The sequence below is a fragment of the Pectinophora gossypiella genome, chromosome 7 (assembly GCF_024362695.1).
Source record: "Pectinophora gossypiella chromosome 7, ilPecGoss1.1, whole genome shotgun sequence".
Lineage (NCBI taxonomy): Eukaryota > Metazoa > Arthropoda > Insecta > Lepidoptera > Gelechiidae > Pectinophora > Pectinophora gossypiella.
Window position 1 is genome coordinate 14,540,394 of NC_065410.1, and position 25,556 is coordinate 14,565,949.

At 41.0% G+C, this 25,556-nt stretch overlaps 1 protein-coding gene across 2 annotated transcripts in view; it reads right to left on the reverse strand.

Annotated features, from left to right (window-relative positions):
- The window catches only part of LOC126368471 (zwei Ig domain protein zig-8-like), a 97,986-nt gene that overhangs the window by 4,559 nt on the left and 67,871 nt on the right, over window positions 1-25,556 (reverse strand). The window contains exon 5 of one of the 2 annotated variants that reach the window (XM_050012489.1): window positions 25,404-25,531. In XM_050012489.1, coding sequence (XP_049868446.1) covers window positions 25,404-25,531 — 128 coding nt within the window. Of the gene's footprint in view, window positions 1-25,388; window positions 25,532-25,556 lie in introns of both variants that reach the window. The other variant, XM_050012488.1, reaches the window with a different exon arrangement.

Sequence of the window (25,556 nt, forward strand, 5' to 3'; positions counted from 1 at the left end):
GAACTACCTTGGTGAGTAAAGGCGGATACGAACATTGTGAAGCATGTGCTCCGGACGCCGTACGACGCACGCTTTGCTGTGTTATACATGCGTAGCATATGCGTCGCCACGAATGTGAAGGTACACACATGCGAGGCGTGTGTCGCATAGCATGCGGGGCACATGCCTCATAATGGTTGTATCTGGTCATAAAATTAGGATTGTAGATAACTAATAAATAACATATAGATATTTAGTAAGACAGTAAGTATTGACTTTCTTATAGTGGTAAGTAAAGACCACAGACATAATTGTTACAACCAAAATATACGTCACTTTCAGTTCACGTTTCTATACACATTTTAGGGCCTTGTCTGTATACTCAATTTGATCTCTGTTCATTATAGATGGCGATACGGCTCACCACCTACTCGTATCACGTTGGTCTAACAGATAGCTTGGTTAGGTGTGACTTCTAACTGTGCTTAGTTCATTTTGCAATGGATGTTGGTATTCCTGACAACCCCATTTGGGATATAGTCGTGAGCTATGCTATGATTCAGCTTTATTAACTATCTAGTAATTTTAATACTAACTAAGATGATCCGTGCTTCGGAAGGCACGTTAAACCGTTGGTCCCGGTTACTACTTACTGATGTAAGTAAGCAGTCGTTACATGAGCCATGTCAGTGGCCTTTGGAAATAATAACCCTGACACCAGAAGAAGAGAAACACGATACAAGAAAGAGAGAGAATACTAATTAATTCAGCTTGGGGCTAAACCATTCAACGCTGTCTAGCTTTAAGCTTTTTAGCTTTTTGCTTTTTTTTCTAGCTGTTTTTTTTAGCTGTTTAGCTTTTTTTTATTAGGATGACGACAATATAGCGATGTAATTTGTACCTATATTGTTATGATTTTATTGTGATGACTCATCGAAATATTTGTTGGCGTGTAATATTTATTATGAATAAAGAATTGAATTGAATTGAAACCATCACTCCAGCAACTTCATGTCAATTCCCATCGAAACCTAAACATTCACAAAAATCGAATACGTATTCAAATGTTATCTAGATAAGATTGTCTGCGCTTGCGATATCAAAGTCTTTCAATCTCTAATTTCCAGTTTTAGCATGTTGATAAATGGCCAGTGTTTTTATCGGGATCGGAATATATCTACCAAATACGAACACTCAATCTTAGTCAATCTTTGGGGTGAATAATCGATGAATAAATTTGGTTAATACGTTATTATTATTATGTTGTCCGAATTGCTTTCTTTGAGAATGTTATGTTTTAAAATCGATATTTGGATTGGTTTATTCTATTGAAATGCTCATTTTGTAGTATACTTTGATACTTCTCTTCTAATTATGTTTTAAGTACCAACTGTTTTGTCGAATAAACAATTTCTTTCTTTTTAAATTCTAAATTCCCATGGTTTGTAAAATAAAAAAAAAATATGCAATGGGGTGCTGTAATACTGTTATACCCAGAAAATGGTTTATATTGTCTAGAAACATAACATACTGTGACGGATTGACAATGTTACATCACAAAAACAAATTCCGCAGCCAGAGAGTTTTCAATTATCACCGAAAAATCCTCCTTTCTCTTTTTCTCTTGGCGGCTTTTCTCTTTTTTCTGACGCATAGCAGCGTCCTTGACTTTCTTTTCCGGAATGTTCAACGAAGCCTCCTTGACCACCAGCGGGCTTAGCACCGTAAGCGCGCGACTCTTTCTCGCCTCGACATACGTCACCCGTCACTCTCTCACAGTACTGCACAGAAAGAGACAGACGATCTCTGTCGCGGCGAGAAAGAGTAACGTGCTTACCGTGCTAGACCCACAGAGATTATTCAAGAATGGAGTGTGATCATAAGGTATTATACGTAAAGAACGGGAAGAGCAAGGTGAGCCTGTTCAGTTTATAAAATGAGCGGAGCAAGAAGTGGAAAAGTGGAAGTAAGGACAAGGTAGAAAGAAGTAAAGAACAGTGTCATGTGCAGTCTTAGGTGCAGTGTAGTGCAGTGTTTAGTGCAGTGTTCAAATGTCGCGCAGAGTGCAAAATAGAGTGAAGTAACAGTTACAGAGTTGTACCACGCGGCCCGGTGCGAGAGATACCGTGTGTATAGGGAATAAATTAGTTTTTCCTTAGACTCAGTGAGTTTCCTTCTAATCTCGAAATTCACTTCCGTAACAATATCATAACATGTAGCGGAGCAGAGTGGATGTACATATTACAATATATAATATACCTATCCATTACGCTTGTGCCAGACTGCAAATTATCTTACTTATTTATTATGTCTTCTAGTGACTTGCGGCGCTGTGCTAAGGATAACAAGCGTGATTTATAACTATGTCTACGATCATCATCAATTTAAGAGCCACTCTCTTGTCGTTGTAGCATTCTCCATTCTCATCTATCAAAGGCCATTACTTTCACTTCCTTCTTTCTTCTTCTTCCATCGTGTGGGTTGTGAGGCGGAGTACCATCCTCATCAACCCTGGTGTCAGGGTTACTATTGAGCCGCGAAAGGCCCCTGAAGTGGCTCATGTAACGACTATTTACTTAATACATCAATAAGTTGTAACCGGGACCAACGGCTTAACGAGCCTTTTGAAGCTTGGATCATCTTAGTTTCGGACAATCAGGTGATCAGCATGTAATGCCCTAACCAAACTAGGGACCAGAAGGTAACTTTTATGCTATATGTACCGGGAATCGAACCCAGAACCTCTGGATCGTGAGCCACTGGACCACGGAGGTTGTTTCACTTCCTTATAAGACACGACGTTCACCTTCTCTTTAATCTGTTCCGTTTAAGTTTTTCTTCCAGGCATTATCTTTACCATACCCAAAGGCCCATGGAACGATTGAAATAAATTCTAAATCGTACTTTTTATAAAGTATCACGTCTTTATCATCATTTCCCTAGCATTATTCCGTTTTCCACAGGGTCCGCTTACCTAACCTAAAGATTTGACAGGTCCGGTTTATTACAGAAGCGACTGCCTGTTTGACCTTCAACCCGCGGAGGGAAAACCAGCCCAATACAGGTTAGGTCACATACCCCCGAAAATGCATTTCTCGATGTTTTCTTTCACCGCGGAGTACGTGATAATCATTTACGATCCAAACATGAATTCGTAAACAAATTCGACAATCATTGGTTAAGGCCTGCGGTGGATTCGATCCTGCGACCTCAAAGTGAGCGGCAAGCGTTCCACTAACTGGACTACCACGGTTATAAAGTATCACGTACCACTGAAACACCTTAACCCTTTTCACACTAACTGCGTGTACGTGACAAAGGCCTCTCGATCTAGATTTTCCTGAAACCCTTTTTTTTTGTAAATCATGTGGTTTGATAAAACAAAACACGTAATTATTCCTAATTTGAAATAAAAGGATGATATTTTATTAGATATAATCATTCGTACATAACATCATGCCTATTTCCCTTTGCAGTAGGCAGAGACTACAGTATTTCACTTACTACGGGCCTGACACGTTTTCACACTTTCACAGATACAATAAGATTCTCATTGGCATTCAGAATATGCCTTTCAACGGTTTTTAAACTTTGCAAAAAAGGTTATTATAAGGTTAGTGACTATTTAGAAAATATGAATGCTCTTCTTTTACATAAGGTTGCCTGACAGAAATTGCTGTTTAGCAATAAGGCCGCCTATTGTGCTTATGTTTTATTCGTATGTTACAAAATTACTAAATAAATTACTCAATTGTATAACAATATTTTATGGTTTTTTTTTAAAGAACGTTTAGGGCCCTGTGCCGAGGTTTTTCTTGCAGCTCCTTTTTCCCGGCTATACAGAGTGTGAGAAGCTGCAGTAGTTTTAGGCGGATGAGACGTTCGTTATGTAAAATTGACGATTCAAAGTGTAACTATGTTACCTACTGAATTAAGATATTTTTGAATATGAATTTGATAATATGGTGTATTATAAGGTTTTGTCCCTGGTTGTGACATTTAAACCCACCCGGTCTTACGAGCGACATAAGGGGCGCACCGCCCCTGCGCGCTTTAACAATGCTACAGCAACGGTTCTGCGTGCCGCTACAAGGACTCTGCGACGATTTTGGCGGAACAGCTGCTGACAACGCCCTTTTTCTTTTATTTTTTTAGAACAAATAATTACCAGTTTTTACAGTCCGCTGATCGTTTAATTACAACATTAGAGTAGATAACCCTTGTAACTAACACTTAGGGTTTGTTATACTTTAAGTACTTAAAAAAATGCTTGCTAATGAGTAGAGATGCGCCGAGTAACACTTTTGCCGAGTAACGAGTACCGAGTTTTACTCGACTCATTTTTTTTTTCAACCGAGTACTCGGCCGAGTAACTCGGTTCAATCAAATTCGCATTTCGCGCGCGTAAACAAGTACAAACAGGTTTGCGCCGGTCAAGACGTCGGCTCGCGTTGATACACCCCTCACCCCGCCCACGCCTTTCAACTACCAGTCACTTGATTTTTGCACGTCAACGTCAACGTCACGTTGCGCGTCATAGTAGATAAGTAACTGAAAAAGTTTGTTATTTACCAATGGCTGTATACTCGTTATCAAATAACCGAGTTATTCGGCCGAGTACGAGTATCAAAAAACCCGCCGAGTACGCAGAGTACCGAGTATCAAACGAGTACTTGGCCCATCTCTAGTAACGAGTGAATTTCCAGGCCACCTTCCACAAAAAATAATTGTGAGCTACGGTGGTCACTGATGAATATGATGTGGACTGTATTACTAAATGAAGCAATAACAAATACTTGGCTTATGAGAGATTTTTAATGCATTTTCACCAAAGTTCACAAAAAATTTTTAACAAAAAAAAACCGACTTCAAACGCAAAACTAAAAAGCAATAAATAAATTTACTTCGCACAAAGTAATTAGTACGTATTTTCAATTAGTTAATTAATTTTATAAATTTGAAGCCGGTGCCAAGGAAATGCTACAACGAAGTACCGATTCTTATATTTTTCAATACTGATTGTTTTGTAATTTTTTGTTTGACATTGTTTTGTAATTGCTTTGATATAGGTATTAAACAATATTGTGTGTACATTGTAATTTGATATTGTAGTAGGGTTGTTGTAGCATTTACTTGGCACCGACTTCAGATTTATAAAATTAATTAACTAATTGAAAATACGTACTAATTACTTTGTGCGAAGTAAATTTATTTATTGCTTTTTAGTTTTGCGTTTGAAGTCGGTTTTTTTTTGTTAAAAATTTTATTTTATTTTACGATTTTAAGTGATGGTTAGACTGAGCAAGGATGCAGACAGACAGATTTTACACGCACACGAGCACACGCGCACGTACACACGCACACACGCACACACACACACACACACACACACACACACACACACACACACACACACACACACACACACACACACACACACACACACACACGCACGCACACACACACACGCACACACACACACACACACACACACACACACACACACACACATACACACATGTGGTTGTCAGTGGAAGCTGCTATCATACACACTCACGCACACATATAGATACAGTAGATTTCGCGTGGTTTCGCGAGCTGCTTTAGCAGCGAGCGTGTCCTGTTTATTCGAAACTGTCCCTCTTCGTATGGCGGCCATCTTGTTTTTCCGCCATTTTGTTTTTTTTTCACCGGCGACAGAATTTGACCAAGATTTAAATGGGTGTCGTGGAAACAAACAAAATCCAGGTGCAATAGGTTTGCCAGGCCGTAGGATGTCTCCCTGATTGGGAGCAGTTTTCAAAGATGACGTTCCGATCACACCCCTATACATCATTTTTAACCCCAAGACATTTTCTGGAAAAACAAAATTTTGTATGGCGGCCATCTTGTTTTTTCGCCATTTTGTATTTTTTTCACCGGCCATTAAATTCGACCAAGATTTAAATAGGTTTCGTGAAAGAAAAATTGGTTCAGGTGTGATAGTTTCGCCAGGCCGTAGGGTGTCACCCTGATGCGGAGCAGTTTTCGAAAATCGGGAAGTATTTCCATACTTAACATGACGATTCGATCACAACCCCGATATATATTTTATACCCCGAGACATTTTCTGAAAAAATAAAATTGTGTATGGCGGCCATCTTGTTTTTCCGCCATTTTGTTTTTTTTTTCACGCGCTATGAAATTTGACTAAGATTTAAATAAGTGCTCTGAAAGAAATATTGGTTCACGTGCGATAGTTTTGCCAGGCCGTAGAGTATCTCTCTGATGCGGAGCAGTTTTTGGTGACCAGAAAGTATTTCCGTACTCTACATGACGTTTTGAGTAAGCGCCCCATACATTATTTTTACCCAAAGGGGCTTCTTCCAAAATCGACAAAATTTTGTATGGCGGCCATCTTTTTTTTTCCGCCATTTTGTTTTTTTGCACCGGCGTTTGGATTTGATCAAGATTTAAATACGTTTCGTGAAAGAAAAATTGCTCCAGGTTGTATAGTTTTGCCAGGCCATAGGGTGTCTCCCTGATGCTGACCAGTTTTCGAAGGTCGGGAAGTTTTCCCGAAGCCTAAAGAGCGATTTGATCAATATGACTTTACAAACGCACTAGTCGCTCCTACGATTTTTGAAAATTCCCCTCGATTTCTCTGGTCTTCCATCATCAGATCCTGACTTCCTTGACATGGGACCCCCTTGGGTATATCTCCTTTCAAACAAAAAAAGAATTATCAAAATCGGTTCATATACGACGAAGATATGCCCGAACAAACATAAAAAAAAAAAAAAAAAAAAAAAAAAAAAAATATACGGTCGAATTGAGAACCTCCTCCTTTTTTGAAGTCGGTAAAAAAGCACAAGACGTAAGAACGAAAACAAAACCAAGATACAAAAACGTTAAAAAAGAAGAAATATAAAATAATAATAATAATAATTCATTTATTCCAGATTAACATAATTATCCATATCTAATAAATTATTATTATTATTATACTATATATAGCTACAAACCCACTGACTGACTGACTGACTCACTGACTGACTCACTGACAGGGTTGTTCTCCCAGAAGGAGCGTCGGGGGGTGAAAATGATGTATGGGGAGTGTGATCGGGACCTCCCGGTGAGTATGGGAAAAATCCCAGATCTTGGAACACTGCTCCGCATCAGGGAGACACCCCACGGCCTGGCAAAACTATCGCACCTGGAACGATTCTTTTTCCACTTAACCTACTTAAATCTTGGTCAAATTCTATTGTCGGTGAAAAAAAAACAAAATGGCGGAAAAACAAGATGGCCGCCATACAAAATTTCGTTTTTCCAGAAAATGTCTCGGAGGTAAAAATGATGTATGGGAGGTGTGATCGAAACGTCAAGCTGAGTATGGAAAAGCTGCTCGATCTTGAAAACTGCTCCGCATCAGGGAGACACCCTACGGCCTGGCAAAACTATAGCAGCTAGAACTTTTTTGATTTCACGAAAATAAGATGACCGCCATACAAAGCTTCGAACTAATACAGGACACGCGAGCAGCTTGCTGCGAGCGAACCACGCGACATCTAGTTATTATTATATTATATTATATAAAGCTACAAACCCACTGACTGACTGACTGACTGACTGACTGACTCACTGACTCACTGACAGGGTTGTTCTCCCAGAAGGAGCGCCGGGGGGTAAAAATGATGTATGGGGGGTGTGATCAAGATCTTCCGATGAGTATGGGAAAACTTCCAGATCTTGGAAAACTGCTCCGCATCAGGGAGAGACCCTACGGCCTGGCGCAACTATCGCACCTGGAACGATTCTTTTTTCACAAAACCTATTTAAATCTTGGTCAAATTCTATTGTCGGTGAAAAAAAAACAAAATGGCGGAAAAACAAGATGGCCGCCATACAAAATTTTGTTTTTCAGAAAAATGTCTTGGGGGTAAAAACTGTGTATGGGGTTGTAATCGGAACGTCTTGTTGAGTATGTAAATACTTCTTGATCTTCAGAAACTGCTCCGCATCAGGGAGGCACCCTACGGCCTGGCAAAAGTATCACACCTGGAATGACTATTTTTCCACAAGACCTATTTAAATCTTGGTCAAATTCTATCGTAGGTGAAAAAAAATCAAAATGGCGGAAAAACAAGATGGCCGCCATACAAAATTTTCATTTTTCAGAAAATGCCTCGGGGGTAAAAATGATGTATGAGGAATGTGATCGAAACATCATGTTGAGTATGGAAATACTTTTCGATCTTCAAAAGCTGCTCCGCATCAGGGAGACACCCTACGGCCTGGCGAAATTATCGCACCTGGAACAATGATTTTTTCGCTCAACGTATTTAAATCTTAGTCAAATCCAATCGCCGGTGAAAAAAAACCAAAATGGCGGAAAAACAAGATGGCCGCCATACAAATTTTTCGTTTTTCCTGAAAATGCCTCGGGGGTAAAAATGATGTATAGGAATGTGATCGGATCGTCATGTTGAGTATTTCAATACTGCTCGATCTTGAAAAACTGCTCCGCATCAGGGAGACACCCTACGGCCTGGCGCAACTATCGCACCTAGAACGATTCTTTTTCCACAAAACCTATTTAAATCTTAGTCGAATCCAATCGCCGGTGAAAAAAAATCAAAATGGCGGAAAAACAAGATGGCCGCCATACAAAATTTCGTTTTTCCAGAAAATGTCTCGGAGGTAAAAATGATGTATGGGAGGTGTGATCGAAACGTCAAGCTGAGTATGGAAAAACTATTCGATCTTGAAAAACTGCTCCGCATCAGGGAGACACCCTACGGCCTGGCAAAACTATCACACCTGTACCAATTTTTTTTTCATAAACCTTATTTAAACCTTGGTCAAATTTTATCGCCAGTGAAAAAAAAACAAAATGGCGGAAAAGCAAGATGGCCGCCATACAAAATTTTGTTTTTCCCGAAAATGCCTCGGGGGTATACATGATGTATTGGGGGTGTGATCGGAACGTCATCTTTGAAAACTGCTCCGCATCAGGGAGACACCCTACGGCCTGGCAAAACTATAGCACCTAGAAATTTTTAGATTTCACGAGACCTATTTAAGTCTTGGTCAAATTCTATCGCGGTAAAAAAAATGGCGGAAAAACAAGATGGCTGCCATACATAGCTTCGAACTAATACAGGACACGCGAGCAGCTTGCTGCGAGCGAACCACGCGAAATCTAGTTATATTATATATAGCTACAAACCCATGTACTGACTGACTCACTGACATAATTGTTCTCCCAGAAGGAGCGTCGGGGGGTAAAAATAATGTATGAGAAAAGTGATCGGGACCTCCCGGTGAGTATGGGAAAACTTCCAGATCCTGGAAAACTGCTCCGCATCAGGGAGACACCCTACGGCCTGGCAAAACTATCGCACCTGGAATGATTCTTTTTTCACAAAACCTACTTAAATCTTGGTCAAATTCTATTGTCGGTGAAAAAAAAACAAAATGGCCGAAAAACAAGATGGCCGCCATACAAAAAAATATTTTTCCAGAAAATGTCTCGGGGGTAAAAACAATGTATGGGGACGTAATCGGAAGGTTTTGTTGAGTATGGAAATATTTCTTGATCTTCAGAAACTGCTCCGCATCAGGGAGACACCCTACGGCCTGGCGAAACTATCGCACCTGGAACAATTATTTTTTCACAAAACCTATTTAAATCCTGGTCAAATCCAATCCTTACTGAAAAAAAACCAAAATGGCGGAAAAACAAGATGGCCGCCATACAAAATTTTCGTTTTTCCCGAAAATGCCTCGGGGGTAAAAATGATGTATGAGGAATGTGATCGAAACATCATGTTGAGTATGGAAATACTTTTCGATCTTCGAAAGCTGCTCCGCATCAGGGAGACACCCTACAGCCTGGCGAAACTATCGCACCTGGAACTTTTTTGTTTTCACGATGCCTATTAAAGTCTTGGTCAAAGTTTATCGCCAGTGAAAAAAAAAAAATGGCTGAAAAACAAGATGGCCGCCATACAAATTTTTGTTTTTCCAGGAAATGTCTCAGAGGTAAAAATGATGTATTGGGGTGTGATCGGAACGTCATCTTGGAAAACTGCTCCGCATCAGGGAGACACCCTACGGCCTGGCAAAACTATAAAACCTGGAATAATAAATTTTTCACGAAACCTATTTAAATCTTGGTCAAATTTTATCGCCGGTGAAAAAAAACAAAATGGCCGAAAAACAAGATGGGCGCCATACAAATTTTTGTTTGTCCAGAAAATGTCTCGGGTGTAAAAACGATGTATAGGGGTGTTATCGGAACGTCATCTTGGAAAACTGCCCCGCATTAGGGAGACACCCTACGGCCTGGCAAAACTATAGCACCTAGAACATTTTTGATTTCTCGACATCTATTTAAGTCTTGGTCAAATTCTATCGCGGTAAAAAAATGGCGGGAAATCAAGACACGCGAGCAGCTTGCTGCGAGCGAACCACGCAATATCTAGTTATATTATATATAGCTGCAAACCCACTGACTGACTGACTGACTCACTCACTGACTCACTGACAGGGTTGTTCTCCCAGAAGGAGCGTCGGGGGGTGAAAATGATGTATGGGGGGTGTGATCAAGATCTTCCGGTGAGTATGGGAAAACTTCCAGATCTTGGAAAACTGCTCCGCATCAGGGAGACACCCTACAGTCTGGCGCAACTATTATACCTGGATCAATTTTTTTTTCGCAAAACCTACTTAAATCTTGGTCAAATTCAATCGCCGGCGAAAAAAAAACAAAATGGCGGAAAAACAAGATGGCCGCCATACAAAATTTCTTTTTTCTAGAAAATGTCTCGGAGGTAAAAATGATGTATGGGAGGTGTGATCGAAACGTCAAGCTGAGTATGGAAAAACTGTTCGATCTTGAAAAACTGCTCCGCATCAGGGAGACACCCTACAGCCTGGCAAAACTATAAAACCTGGAGCAATTTTTTTTTCGCATAACATATTTAAATCTTGGTCGAATCCAATCGCCGGTGAAAAAAAATCAAAATGGCGGAAAAACAAGATGGCCGCCATACAAAATTTCTTTTTTCTAGAAAATGTCTCGGAGGTAAAAATGATGTATGGGAGGTGTGATCGAAACGTCAAGCTGAGTATGGAAAAACTGTTCGATCTTGAAAAACTGCTCCGCATCAGGGAGACGCTCTACAGTCTGGCGAAACTATCACACCTGGATCGATTCTTTTTTCACGAAACCTATTTAATTCTTGGTCAAATTCAATCACCGTTGAAAAAAAATCAAAATGGCGGAAAAACAAGATGGCCGCCATACAAAATTTCTTTTTTCTAGAAAATGTCTCGGAGGTAAAAATGATGTATGGGAGGTGTGATCGAAACGTCAAGCTGAGTATGGAAAAACTGTTCGATCTTGAAAAACTGCTCCGCATCAGGGAGACACCCTACAGCCTGGCAAAACTATAAAACCTGGAGCAATTTTTTTTTCGCATAACATATTTAAATCTTGGTCGAATCCAATCGCCGGTGTGGCAAACTATTTGGTTAGGCAGCGACTGGCTGGTCTCCGGCCTGTCATTAAATGACATTTTTATTGATTTTATGTTTTTGATACGTTATTGTTTTTTGCTGTCTGTCTGCGGTGCTCTTGTCGTTTACATTTTTGGTCCTTCGATTCCTTTGATTTTTTATCGGCGTAGTGATTATGGTCATAACTCGAAGTATGAAGGGTTCGGACACCGTCCGTCGGGGCCCGGCGGGTGCTTCGCAGCCTTCGGGCAGCGCACCCCCTGCATCCGCCACAGGTAACCCCGCCTCCGAACCCCTAGTTGAGCCTACTCAAGTTTCAGAAGGAGCACCGCGCTCGAACGCTTCACGCTGCTCTGCGGCTTCCATCGCCGCCCGTAAGCTCGCAGTTGAAGCGCAGTTCGAACGGCGCCAGCTCGAACGTTTAAAAGCGTTTCACGAGCAGGAGCAGAGGGCCGAGGAGAGTGAGCTGCGCGCGGAGCTCGCAGCTCTCGACGTCGCCGCCTCCGCCACGTCAGTTAAGTCTGAATCTATTTTATCGAGTATAAGGACAAGGCAGTGGGTGGACGCTAACGTCACTGAGGTGCTCGAACGTGCCGAGCCACACAATTCAGTAACGCACATACCGCAGTGTGGTCCGACCACCTGCCCTGCGCCACCTGCAGCGCCGTCTTCATATCCTGTACCCCAATCAGACATAGCTCATTTAGCTCACGTACTCTCTAATCTGATTCCGACACAAAAGCCTAGGAATGTGGAGCTTCTTACTTTTGATGGTTCCGCTCAGGAGTGGCTATTATTTAAACATACGTATGAGTGTTCTAAGCATGCATTCTCTGCAGTAGAAAACTTGGTTCGCTTGCGACATGCCGTGCGCGGCCCCGCGCGCAACGCCGTGGCGCCGCTGTTATTCTCCGCCGCCGACCCAGCCGTAGTTTTGGACGCGCTAGAACTGCACTTCGGCCGGCCGGAACTCATCGTGCACCAGGAAGTCGCCAACATTCGCAGCCTGCCCAAGCTGAGTTCTGACTGTAGAGACATTAATGTTTTTGCGTGTAAGGTACGTAATTGCGTAGCGACTATAAAGACACTCAATCAGGAGCAATACTTACACTCACCTGAATTATTTCAAAGCGTGATGAGTAAGCTTAGTCAGTGTACTAAGGTTAGGTGGCTAGACTATGCTAGCCAACACTCTCAGGAAGGCTCATCTACCTCCAAGTTGCAGTTATTAAGTTCCTTTTTGTTAACAGAGGCTGACAAACAGTTGAAATTTGGCTCTCTTTTGGACGTACATTCGCATAGTGAACATCTTGCGTCCGCTCCACGAGCCTCGCTCGGCTTGAAAGCCTCTACGGCCCAGCGTGACAGAGTGCACGTATCTAATGAACATCTTACTGCTTCGTGTTTATTCTGTAAGAAGGCTCACAGCATTAAAGAATGCTCAACTTTTAAAACGCTTTCTGTAGACGAAAAATGGAACTTCATACGTCAAAATAAAATTTGTTTCAGGTGTCTTAAGGGGAGCCCACATAAGTGGAACACGTGTAAAACTAAGCCTTGTGGTTTGGACGGATGTCCACGTCGCCATCACAAGTTACTGCACGGCTCTGCGTCACTTCCCTCTGCGGCAGCGGTCTCGCCTCCAAATACGCGCGAGGGCGAGCCCTGCGCGAGCACGTCATTGCACGCGGTCTCGCCTCCGGTTGATCCAGACACTATAAAAGTGGCAACAGCTCATTCACCGCAACTCTCAGGCACCGTTCGTCCTCAAGTTCTTCTGAAAGTCATCCCGGTGGTGGTGAGCGGTCCCGCTGGCGATTTTGACACATACGCGCTGCTTGACGACGGTAGCACTGCCACTCTCATAGACAGTGAGATCGCGTCGCGTATCGGCGCCGCCGGCCCAATAGAGCGTATGCGAATCGATGGTGTTGGTGGTATGTCACGCCACACTGACGTAAGTTTTGTGAACTTTTATGTGCGGGGACGTAACATGGATCATTCTTACTTAATTCGGAACGCGCGATCTATTTCGTCTTTAGCGTTAAGCGCACAAACAATCGACGAAAACGATGTTCTACGTTTCAAGTATTTGGCTGGCGTAGCTGACGAGTTGTGCTACAAAGACGCTACACCTACTATTCTCATAGGGGCGGCGGATTGGTTCCTTACACTAGGTCGTGATATAAAGGAAGGCAAAGTCGACGAGCCCGTCGCTACTAAAACTTTACTAGGATGGGTGCTTTTTGGTCCTATTGCGAGTGGGTCATCATTATCAACGTCAAATAGTAATATTTCTGTTCATCGAGTCACTTGCTATGAACCTAACAACGACTTATCTCACGATTCTTTAGAAGCTCTCGTTAAAAACCAGTATCATTTAGATTCGCTTGGTGTTTCCGTGCTTCCTACTCGCCACAGCGTCGACGATCAACGTGCTCTAAATATTTTGGGGTCGACCGCGCGTAGAGTTGAAAATGGACGGTTTGAAGTAGGTCTGCCATGGCGTAGTGATTCTTGTACGACTCGTTTACCCGATAGCTATCCTCAAGCTCTCTCCCGTCTTCGATCTTTAGAAAGGCAAATGGCTAGAAATTCAGATTTTGCTTTGGCGTACAAGAACTTCATGTGTGGCATTATTCAAAAGGGCTACGCAGAGGAATGTCGTCCTGAAACGTATTACAATCATTCCAAACGATCTAATTCGTCCGAAAGCGGCCCGAGGTGGTACTTACCGCATTTCGGTGTTTATCATCCGCAAAAGAAGAAGCTTAGAGTCGTTCACGACGCTGCCGCGGTCACTAAAGGTCTTAGTTTAAATAGTTTGCTTCTTACTGGCCCAGATATGCTTCAGTCCCTATTAGGAATTTTATTTCGTTTTCGAGAAGGCGAGGTAGCTCTCACAGCTGACATTAGGGAGATGTTTCCTCAAATAAAAATTCGGGAAAGGGATAGAGATGCACAACGTTTTTTGTGGCGTGAAAATGGTGACTCGTCGGCGCCTGTGAAGGAATTTAGAATGAGTTCTATGATTTTTGGTGCAGTGTCCAGTCCTTGCACTGCAATCTACATTATGAACAAGAATGCTTCGGAGAACGAGTTAATTTACCCGCGTGCCGCTCAATCTGTTCTACAAGATCATTACATGGATGATTTTATAGGTAGCGACTCCGACGTGGATTCTGCTGCTCATTTGGCAGCCGAGCTGGTAGCACTGCATAAAAAGTGTTGTTTTGATATGAGGGCGTGGATCTCTAATAAACCCGAGGCTCTATCTTTGTTACCCAAGGAATTGTGGGCAAACTCTAGTTTTGATGTTTAAGCTTACCTTCCAATAATGATGTTAGCGCTCTTGGTGTCAAATGGAATCCCTATGAAGACTCTTTAGGTTTTCGCATTGGAGAGTTTAAAAATAACAAGCTCACAAAGCGTTCTATTTTATCAAGTGTTATGCAGGTGTACGACCCGTTAGGTTTGCTGACGTTAGTCACTGTCAAAGGACGAATTCTCGTCCAGTCTCTGTGGAGGGAACGTTTAGGTTGGGATGATGAGCTTCCTTCTAATTACACTATTATTTTTAACGACTGGCTTGCGGAGCTTGCATCCGTTAGCACAATACGAATACCTCGATGGTATGTGGGTATTAACTCATCCATTTTTGAGATCCACCTTCATATGTTTTCAGACGCTAGTGAACAAGCTTTTTCATGCGTCGCCTATTGGCGTTTTTTTATTCACCGACGGTACAGTCAGGTTAGCTTTGATCGGCAGTAAAGCCCGAGTAGCACCTTTAAAGCCCGTTTCGATTCCGCGTCTGGAGCTTCAAGCAGCTCTTCTTTCAGCCCGTCTTGCTAACACGATTAAAGCTAGCCATCGACTGAAACCCACGCGTACTTATATTTGGTCGGACTCCATGACTGTCCTAAAGTGGCTTCGTACTGATGCCCGAATTTTTAAGCCATATGTGGCTCATAGAGTTGGTGAAATTTCGGAGACTACGGACGTCACTCAATGGCGTTGGCTTCCAAGCAATCTTAATGTCGCTGATGATGCGACAAGAGCAAAGAGGACTTCCGTAGACTCCTCCCATAGGTGGTTCACCGGTCCACCCTTTCTTCTCTGTTCCCCAGAGGAGTGGCCTTTAGAGCCTTCTAACATTGAAAACCTATCAGACTCGTCCTTACAAGAGTTAAAATCGTCACCTCGTGAGATGATAGGTTTTCATCGTGATCGACTCCTTCTATCACCACCTGTGCCCGTCGCGTCGCGTTTTTCTAAATGGCTACGTCTTTTAAGAGCCACCGCGCGCGTGATTTTTGCCTGTCGAAAGTTTCGATCCTTTGTTCAACCTACCGATTCTCTAAATTCTAAATTATATTCTAATACTGACTCTCTTTCAGATGTAACGTCCTTTGATATATCTTTGGCAGAAAAGAGCTTGTTACTCGCTTCACAACTCGATAGTTTTCCCGAAGAAATCGGGTGCCTAAAGACGTCCGCACCCTTTTCAAGAGATAGTCGTCTTCGGAAGATCGTTTTAAGTGTCAGCGATGATGGTCTGTTGCGCCTGAGTTCCCGCATTCTTCGTGCTCCAGGAATCAGCGCCGATTCCAGGTCGCCAATCGTTTTGGACGGACGCCATCCTGCCGTCCGCCTTATTCTCCGTCACTTTCATGAAAAAGCCGGTCATGCCAATCAAGAACTAATTTTAAACGAAATAAAGCAACGTTTCTATATTCTGAAGTGTAGATATGCTATAAAGGCCGTAGCTCGGGAATGTTTTTGGTGTAGAAAACGCAAGAATTTGCCTTACACCCCACCAATGGGTGATTTACCTAAGGAACGTCTAGAACACCACTGTCGCCCTTTCACTAATGTGGGCCTCGACTATTTCGGACCGATCGATATATCGGTTGGACGAAGGCGTGAAAAACGTTATGTGGCTCTCTACACATGCTTAGTTGTCAGAGCAGTGCATTTGGAAGTCGTAGCAAGTCTCTCTGCAGATGCTGCAATTTTAAGTCTGCGACGTTTTATCGCTCGCCGTGGTTGCCCCAAGAAGATTTTCTCCGACAACGGCACAGCATTTGTCGGGGCTTCAAATCAGCTGCAGCAATTTGGAGCAGACCATCAAATTGAGTGGCGTTTCATCCCACCTTCGGCGCCATTCATGGGAGGCTGCTGGGAGCGGCTTGTGAAATCAGTCAAAGCTGCTCTATCTTCAACACTTCGAGAAGTAGCTCCGAGGGAAGAAATCCTCTTCACTTTGCTGTTGGAAGCGGAGGCGCTCATTAATTCACGCCCGCTCACCTACGTGTCTTCTGACCCTGACACTATAGAATCGTTAACACCATTTCACTTCATCTTGGGCTCATCTTCGAATACCGCATGGTTGGGCTCTCGACTGGACGATTCCGATCTGATAAGAAGATGTGATTGGAGACGCACGCTGCGATTGGCGGACCATTTTTGGAGGCGGTGGATAACCGAGTATCTTCCTTGCTTGGCGCAACGACCAGCGGCGAAGCAAAGTATCAATTTCAAGGTGGGAGACGTCGTCTTGATTACAGACCCCAATTTACCTCGTGGTAGCTGGCCTTTAGGCAGAGTGGCAACTCTTCACCCGGGTGCGGACGGGACAGTGAGGGTTGTGGATGTTACGCTCCCAAGCGGGGCGTCAATGCGTCGCCCGACGCGAAAGTTAATTCGTCTGCCGGTAGATCAGTCAGTTGCTGCAACATAGGACTTAGTGCTTCGCACTGAGGGCCCAGAATGTGGCAAACTATTTGGTTAGGCAGCGACTGGCTGGTCTCCGGCCTGTCATTAAATGACATTTTTATTGATTTTATGTTTTTGATACGTTATTGTTTTTTGCTGTCTTTCTGCGGTGCTCTTGTCGTCAACAGCCGGTGAAAAAAAATCAAAATGGCGGAAAAACAAGATGGCCGCCATACAAAATTTCTTTTTTCTAGAAAATGTCTCGGAGGTAAAAATGATGTATGGGAGGTGTGATCGAAACGTCAAGCTGAGTATGGAAAAACTGTTCGATCTTGAAAAACTGCTCCGCATCAGGGAGACGCTCTACAGTCTGGCGAAACTATCACACCTGGATCGATTCTTTTTTCACGAAACCTATTTAATTCTTGGTCAAATTCAATCACCGTTGAAAAAAAATCAAAATGGCGGAAAAACAAGATGGCCGCCATACAAAATTTCTTTTTTCTAGAAAATGTCTCGGAGGTAAAAATGATGTATGGGAGGTGTGATCGAAACGTCAAGCTGAGTATGGAAAAACTGTTCGATCTTGAAAAACTGCTCCGCATCAGGGAGACACCCTACAGCCTGGCAAAACTATAAAACCTGGAGCAATTTTTTTTTCGCATAACATATTTAAATCTTGGTCGAATCCAATCGCCGGTGAAAAAAAATCAAAATGGCGGAAAAACAAGATGGCCACCATACAAAATTTTGTTTTTCCAGAAAAAAGCTTCAGAGGTAAAATTTATGTATAGGAATGTGATCGGAACGTCATGTCGAGTATGAAAATACGTCTGGGTTTTCGATAGCTGCTCCGCATCAGGGAGACACCCTACGGCCTGGCAAAACTATGGCACCTAGAACTTTTTTGTTTTCACGAGACCTATTTAAGTCTCGGTCAAATTCTATAGCCGATGAAAAAAATGGCGGAAATACAAGATGGCCGCCATACAAATTTTTCGTTTTTCCTGAAAATGTCTCAGAGGTAAAATTGATGATCGGAACGTCATCTTGGAAAACTGCTCCGCATCAGGGGTCACCCTACGGCCTGGCAAAACTATAAAACCTGGAGCAATTTTTTTTTCGCATAACATATTTAAATCTTGGTCGAATCCAATCGCCGGTGAAAAAAAATCAAAATGACGGAAAAACAAGATGGCCGCCATACAAAATTTCGTTTTTCCAGAAAATGTCTCGGAGATAAAAATGATGTATGGGAGGTGTGATCGAAACGTCAAGCTGAGTATGGAAAAACTGTTCGATCTTGAAAAACTGCTCCGCATCAGGGAGACACCCTACGGCCTGGCAAACCTATCGCACCTGGAACTTTTTAGTTTTCACGATACCTATTTAAATCTTGGTCAAATTCATTTGCCGGTGAAAAAAAATCAAAATGGCGGAAAGTCAAGATGGCCGCCATACAAATTTTTAGTTTTTCCTGAAAATGCCTCGGGGGAAAAAAATATGTATAGAAATGTGATCGAAACGTCATGTCGAGTATGAAAATACGTCTGGGTTTTCGATAGCTGCTCCGCATCAGGGAGACACCCTACGGCCTGGCAAACCTATCGCACCTGGAACTTTTTAGTTTTCACGATACCTATTTAAATCTTGGTTGAATTTAATTGCCGGTGAAAAAAAAAACCAAAATGGCGGAAAAACAAGATGGCCGCCATACAAATTTTTAGTTTTTCCTGAAAATGCCTCTGGGATAAAAATTATGTATGAGGGTTTTGATCGGAACGTCATCTTGGAAAACTGCTCCGCATCAGGGGTCACCCTACGGCCTGGCAAAACTATAGCACCTAGAACTTTTTTGATTTCACGACACCTATTTAAATCTTGGTCAAATTCTATCGTGGGTGAAAAAAAATCAAAATAGCGGAAAAACAAGATGGCCGCAATATAAATTTTTGTTTTTCCAGAAAATGTCTCAGAGGTAAAATTGATGATCGGAACGTCATCTTGGAAAACTGCTCCGCATCAGGGAGACACCCTACGGCCTGGCAAAACTATAGCACCTAGAACTTTTTTGATTTCACGAGACCTATTAAAGTCTTGGTCAAATTCTATCGCAGTAAAAAATGGCGGAAAAACAAGATGGCTGCCATACAAATTTGTCGTTTTTCCTGAAAATGCCTCGGGGGTAAAAATGATGTATAGGAATGTGATCGGAACGTCATGTCGAGTATGAAAATATGTCTGGGTTTTCGATAGCTGCTCCGCATCAGGGAGACACCCTACGGCCTGGCGAAACTATCGCACCTGGATCTTTTTGGTTTTCATGAAATCTATTTAAATCTTGGTCAAATTTTATCGCCGGTGATAAAAAAATAAAATGGCGGAAAAACAAGATGGCCGCCATATAAATTTTTGTTTTTCCAGAAAATGTCTTAGAGGTAAAATTGATGATCGGAACGTCATCTTGGAAAACTGCTCCGCATCAGGGAGACACCCTACGGCCTGGCAAAACTATAGCACCTAGAACTTTTTTGATTTCACGACACCTATTTAAGTCTTGGTCAAACAAGACACGGCGGCGGGAAAACAAGATGGCCGCCATACAAAGCTTCGAACTAATACAGGACACGCGAGCAGCTTGCTGCGAGCGAACCACGCGACATCTAGTTAAATTAATACAATTACAATTATCATTCAAAATTATGATTAACAATTTCAAAAATAAAATAAAAAGATTATAAAACCTGCGACGAGTTCGCAAAAATAATAAAGATGGCGCTGTACAGATTTAACGTGATAATTACCTATTTTCTCATTACTCGGGTACATCATTATTCATAAATACATTTTAATGGCAGGCATATATAAAAATAGTTGTTGCTTGATATTTGGATCACATTATGTATTGAATTATGATACTACCTATATTGCCGATCTTTATTTTGATCAGAATAATAAAGGATGGATGATGTAATTTGCCTGGGTGTAATGAAAAGGGTCATTCATATCTAAAAAAAATAAAAAAAATGCATATGTCTTCCTGAGTCCTCGCGTACTTTGCAAAGAACAAAATGGCGTTCATAGGTGAGTCCTGACTATCGCGAAACAAAACTTGTCAAATTTACCGGTCGTTCTTTGTGAAGAACAAAGTCGTTTTTTTCGTATTATACTTATCTTTGTAGATAAATTTGAGAAGATTGCACTTATTATGGTAGTATATATATTTGTCTTTGTCACACATTTCGTCTGAGCTAGAAACAGGCAGCCATATTTTTATTGTTCATAGTAGCCATAGTTTTATTAAAGTTCAGGACTCAGTGATGATAAAAGATTTCTTCTGCCTATAGAACACCCGGTATTAGCAACAACTTTATTTCTCGGACCTTGGAACTCAGGAGACTATAATACATGAAGTAAGAAGGTTAAGCGTAGCAATATAATTACAGCGCCATCTATAAGATTTTTGAGGAAAGTAGCTTGGAAAATCCTTCATGTTATGCACAATGAAAACCTTCAGCAAGCAGACGCAACCTCCCCTTTCGCTATTGCAAGCGGTATCGAAAATCCTTAACCAAACATTTTCCGAACACCCCTAAGCATAAGAAAGTGATAAGTGGTTAAGTGAGTGATATGTGGTTAAATTCTCGCCTTTATTTATTCATCCTCCCAAGTAATAATTCCGCTCAATTATCCTCGCTAAGGTTCACGTCAATGTCACCGCAGGAACCGAAAGTGCTGATCAAGGTTTAACGATATCGACAGTCGATAGATTTCATCGCATAGTTTTCTAGGTCAAAGATAAATTATGACATTGTGATTACTAAATAAAATAACCCCCGTAGTCTAGTGGCTAAAGCGTTGGGCTTATAATTTGGAGGTCCGGGTTCGATTCCCTATGGGGACATTGTTGAAATCACTTTCTGAGACTGTTCTTTGTTCGGTAAAGACATTGCAGGCTTCAATCACCTGATTGTCCGAAAAAGATGATTCCGTGCTTTGGTAATAAATTAAACGTAAATTACTGCATTTGTTTGGATCATCTGAAATTAATAATAGGCTACTTGACAACCTAGTCAAATGAGTTACTTTTTACGAAATATCTAAACGAAAGTTTGACATACTATGCTGTGACGTCATCAATAAAAGCGGTCAAACGTTCATTCATAAATAAAATTCGAAGATAATAAATCGAAAAGTAAAATAAGATTGATTTGTGATCATCTGAAACTGTTTTCTATTTCTAGATTAGATTTATATTTATCTTTGACACACTCAAATATCCTATTGTTATCACGTGGATTCTAAGATATGTGCCCGGTTAATGGCAATAGCTACGCCCCCTATTACAAGAGACGCAAACATAGCCTAGCGAGGGTACAGGAGTGATGCTATATTATGGGTTATTGTGGTATAGATATAATTTACGCCTGTTATACCTGAGGTAGACAGATTTGCAATAATAAGAAGAAAAGCAGACGATTTTGAAAACTTAACATTCTCGTGTGATTTTCCGTAGCAAAACCTCGGTTTCTTTCAACTGATTTAAATTCGGGTAAAAATTGAGAACACAATTTTTAGCGGTATTGTTACAAGCTTGTCTTTTGTGATGTATTGTTAATAAAAATCAAATCCGCATGTGTTTCTTTTTAAAAGTGCTTATGTGTTGTTCAATATAAGGCCATAGAGGCACCCAATCAGCTCGCGACTCCAAACACTTCAGGACCCCGATACCGACCCCGCCAGGGTGGTCGACGACTTTTCTCAATCAGCGCTTATCGCTATCGACCCACTAGGGTCGATTAATTCTTTCAAATATTTTTCCTCTCAGACGACGCTCTGAGCCGAGGTTCGCGCCCAACTTGGCACCCTCACGCCTGTTGTCTTAAACGTTGTACCAGATGAGAGCCTTCAGTGCTCCCCATTTGTCCGGCCAAGTATTTAATGCCACCTGCGGCAAATCTACAATAAGTCACGTCAAAAAAAATGTTCAATATAAGGTGCATATTATATTGTCATGTCGACCGCTAACTATTTACATGCCTATAACTGTTTCGACAAGATTTTTTTTTTGAAAAAGGTATCGATATTCAAACTATCGATAGCTCGACAACACTGCTGTAAAGGAGGAAGGGTATTGACGTTTAAGGGGCTCGAGTTCCCCCTGGATTGACGAGGGTATCGATAATTGTGTTATTCTTATCTGTGAACAACTCTTTCTTATACCCACTTGTTCCGATGAGTGTGTTGAACAGGTGACAAGTGATGAGTTGGCAATGGTATTAGGCAGCTAAGGGTTAGGTATGTTCGAGCGTAATAGGGAATGTCAAGACAAAACGAAGAGGTTGCTGGGGAAAAGGTCGGGTCTTGTTTTTGCTGATAAAGAATTTTATTATATTCAGGTAGGTTTTTCTGATATCGTCATAGCAAGAAAAGGCATCTTTATTTATAAGTATACTATACATAACATTGTCATAACAAGACTATATAATTTCCTATTGTGTTTCCAAGATAAACTTGACACCCATGCTTCACTGAGCTTTCTGTTAGACCAACGTGGTAGGTGGTGAGCCGTATCGCCGTCTATACTCCGCCAACTTAATAGAAATTGCACTTATATGATAAATGCATGGTTTAAAAAATATTTACACATTCACAAATTTTGTTATGGACTTATGTTACCTAAATAAACTAAATTTAGAATCGATTTTAGATATACCAATCTTACACATACTATGAAGCTGCAGAATACTTAATATCGTTATTAAAATCCTATTTTATTTCGAAATTAGTGATATTTCAAAATCGAATAAGCAAAGCAGTCGAAGTTCAATGAGTTCAATGAACTTTGACTACAGTAATTTTATCAGACATTGAAATCACATTTTAATGTAACGGTGAAGTCAAATCGATTCTTCCAACCCTCTGAGATTTGCGCTCAAAATTACTTCCAAGGTCCCGGAGATTACTGTATGCAGATTTTTGAGTGTTCCAGACGCTTTATGTACGTAATTTTGATAATTATATTCAGAACGCCCCTAAAGACTTTTGCATTGATTGAGGTTGACAGGTACTTAAAATTTGCTGTATATTATTATGGGTCTGTTTCCTTATCTTGCAGAAACTTTAATAGGACTTTTCTGTCAGCCAGTATAATCTGCGAGAATTAGTTTTAATACAATTTTATATTCAAAGGACGATGAGTCAAGACGTCCTCATCCACCAACAGATTTCAGACATCTCATTCGATAGTGGTGGACTGTTTTTATCACCTACCTACAAAATGGTTCACCATATCCGTTTTATGACTTCGTATCAAGAGTTACATTTGGTATTATGATTACTTGTGGCTTTCACCACCTAATGGTGGACTAGGGGTTTAATTTTATATTTATAAATACGAAACAATTTTATACCAATTTCGTTTTATAAACATGTTTATAGCGAATTACGAATAAAAACGTAAATTTTCGACACACTGTTTTTTTATTTTGTTTTTTAACCCCATGGATTTTGAGGTTACAACTAATTCGTTATCTTTTTACAAAATACTAATGAAACCAATAACATGTATGAAATAACTTTTAAAAGGGGGGACGGGTCTCATATAGTTACGGGGCCATGGTCCATTTAATTCTTTGGAAAAAAATAATTTCGTCTCAACTGTTTGTTACATTTTTGGTCTCAAAAATTAATTTCTTTACTTAAGTACTTTTTTATCGTTACCTAATTCATTTCTACATCGATTTTAATCCAGTTTCATAGATTATTAGGGGTAGTATAGACATGTTTCAAGAATTATTTTATTTTAAGAAAAAAAATCATTTTATGTTATAAACAGGGGTGAAAAAAATACTCAACGAGGAAATAAATTTGTTTTGGAAAATATGAACGCCGATTTTACAGTCCGATACCGATTTTACTCCATTCCAATATTTTAGATCAAAGAGTAGGTAAATTGGTTCTAGCAAATGACTTATCAGTCATATATAGTGTATATATAGTGTCATTAGTTATCACTAATGAGACTTTATGAGCAGTCAATTCGCTACTTGACTAGAGAAAATGGCAAGATCTGAAGGTTGTTAATCCAATCATCTTAGATTGGCTTCTATTTCAATTTTGAAAAAAAAAACAAAATTCAATCTTAGTTTTCTTATTCATCATCCCCTTAGCATTATCCCGTTTACACAGGGTCAGCTTACCTACGTAACCTGAAGATTTGAAAAGTCCGGTTCTTTACAGGAGCGACTGCCTGTCTGACCTTCCAAACCGCGAAGGGAAAACCAGCCCAATACAGGTTAACACACAGGAGGTCACATACCTCCGAAAATGCATTTCTCGGGAATGTGGGTTTCCTCACCGCTGGGCACATGATAATCATTTATGATCCAAACATGAATTCGGAAACAAATTCGACAATCATTGGTTTAGGCCTGTGCTGGATTCGAGTCTGCGACCTCAAAGTGAAAGGCAAGCGTTTTACTAACTGGGCTCTTTTCTACTATTTACTATTAAATAAAATTAACCACAACACAATCTTGCATTGTAATTCCACAGCATTTATGAAATATAGAAAATGCTTGATTCGATTTTTTAGAGCAAGCCCGTGGGCCTATAAGTTGTAGTGTGTGTGAGTGTTTATGTCTAAATTAATTGACGCGACTTTTATGACACGAATGAAGACATTGTTTTAAGTTAATGCGGTTTTTATCATAATTAAAACACAAAATAACGGGTTCTTACCGCGTTTGAATCAGGGATATGAGACTTTCGTGATCATGGCACTTGCAACAGTGTCGAAATACCGGGAGATAAGTTGTAGTGTGAGTGTTTATGTCTAAATTAATTGACGCGACTTTTATGACACGAATGAAGACATTGTTTTAAGTTAATGCGGTTTTTATCATAATTAAAACACAAAATAACGGGTTCTTACCACGTTTGAATGATGGATATGAGACTTTCGTGATCATGGCACTTGCAACAGTGTCGAAATATCGGGAGTCTCATATCCCTGATTCAAACGCGGTAAGAACCCGTTATTATGTGTTTTATTTAGGAATGAAGACAGTAGAGATATAAATTAATATTATGTATCATCCTCCTAGAATTATCCTACCAACTGAACTACCACGGTTTCGGAGCAAGGCAAAAGCAATAAGTAATTAAAGATGGATGCCACTAACATTGTAAAAAAATACCTGCTCTCCATGAGTCCAGGTGATGGAAGAGGGAGGTTCAGGGGTGTGACGCACAGTGCATGTGAGGTTGATGGTTGATCCTGCCTGGAGGAACAGTTCTGGTCCACTGGAAATCGTGGTTTCTGGTTCTGTGAATGAAAAAAAAATCATCAA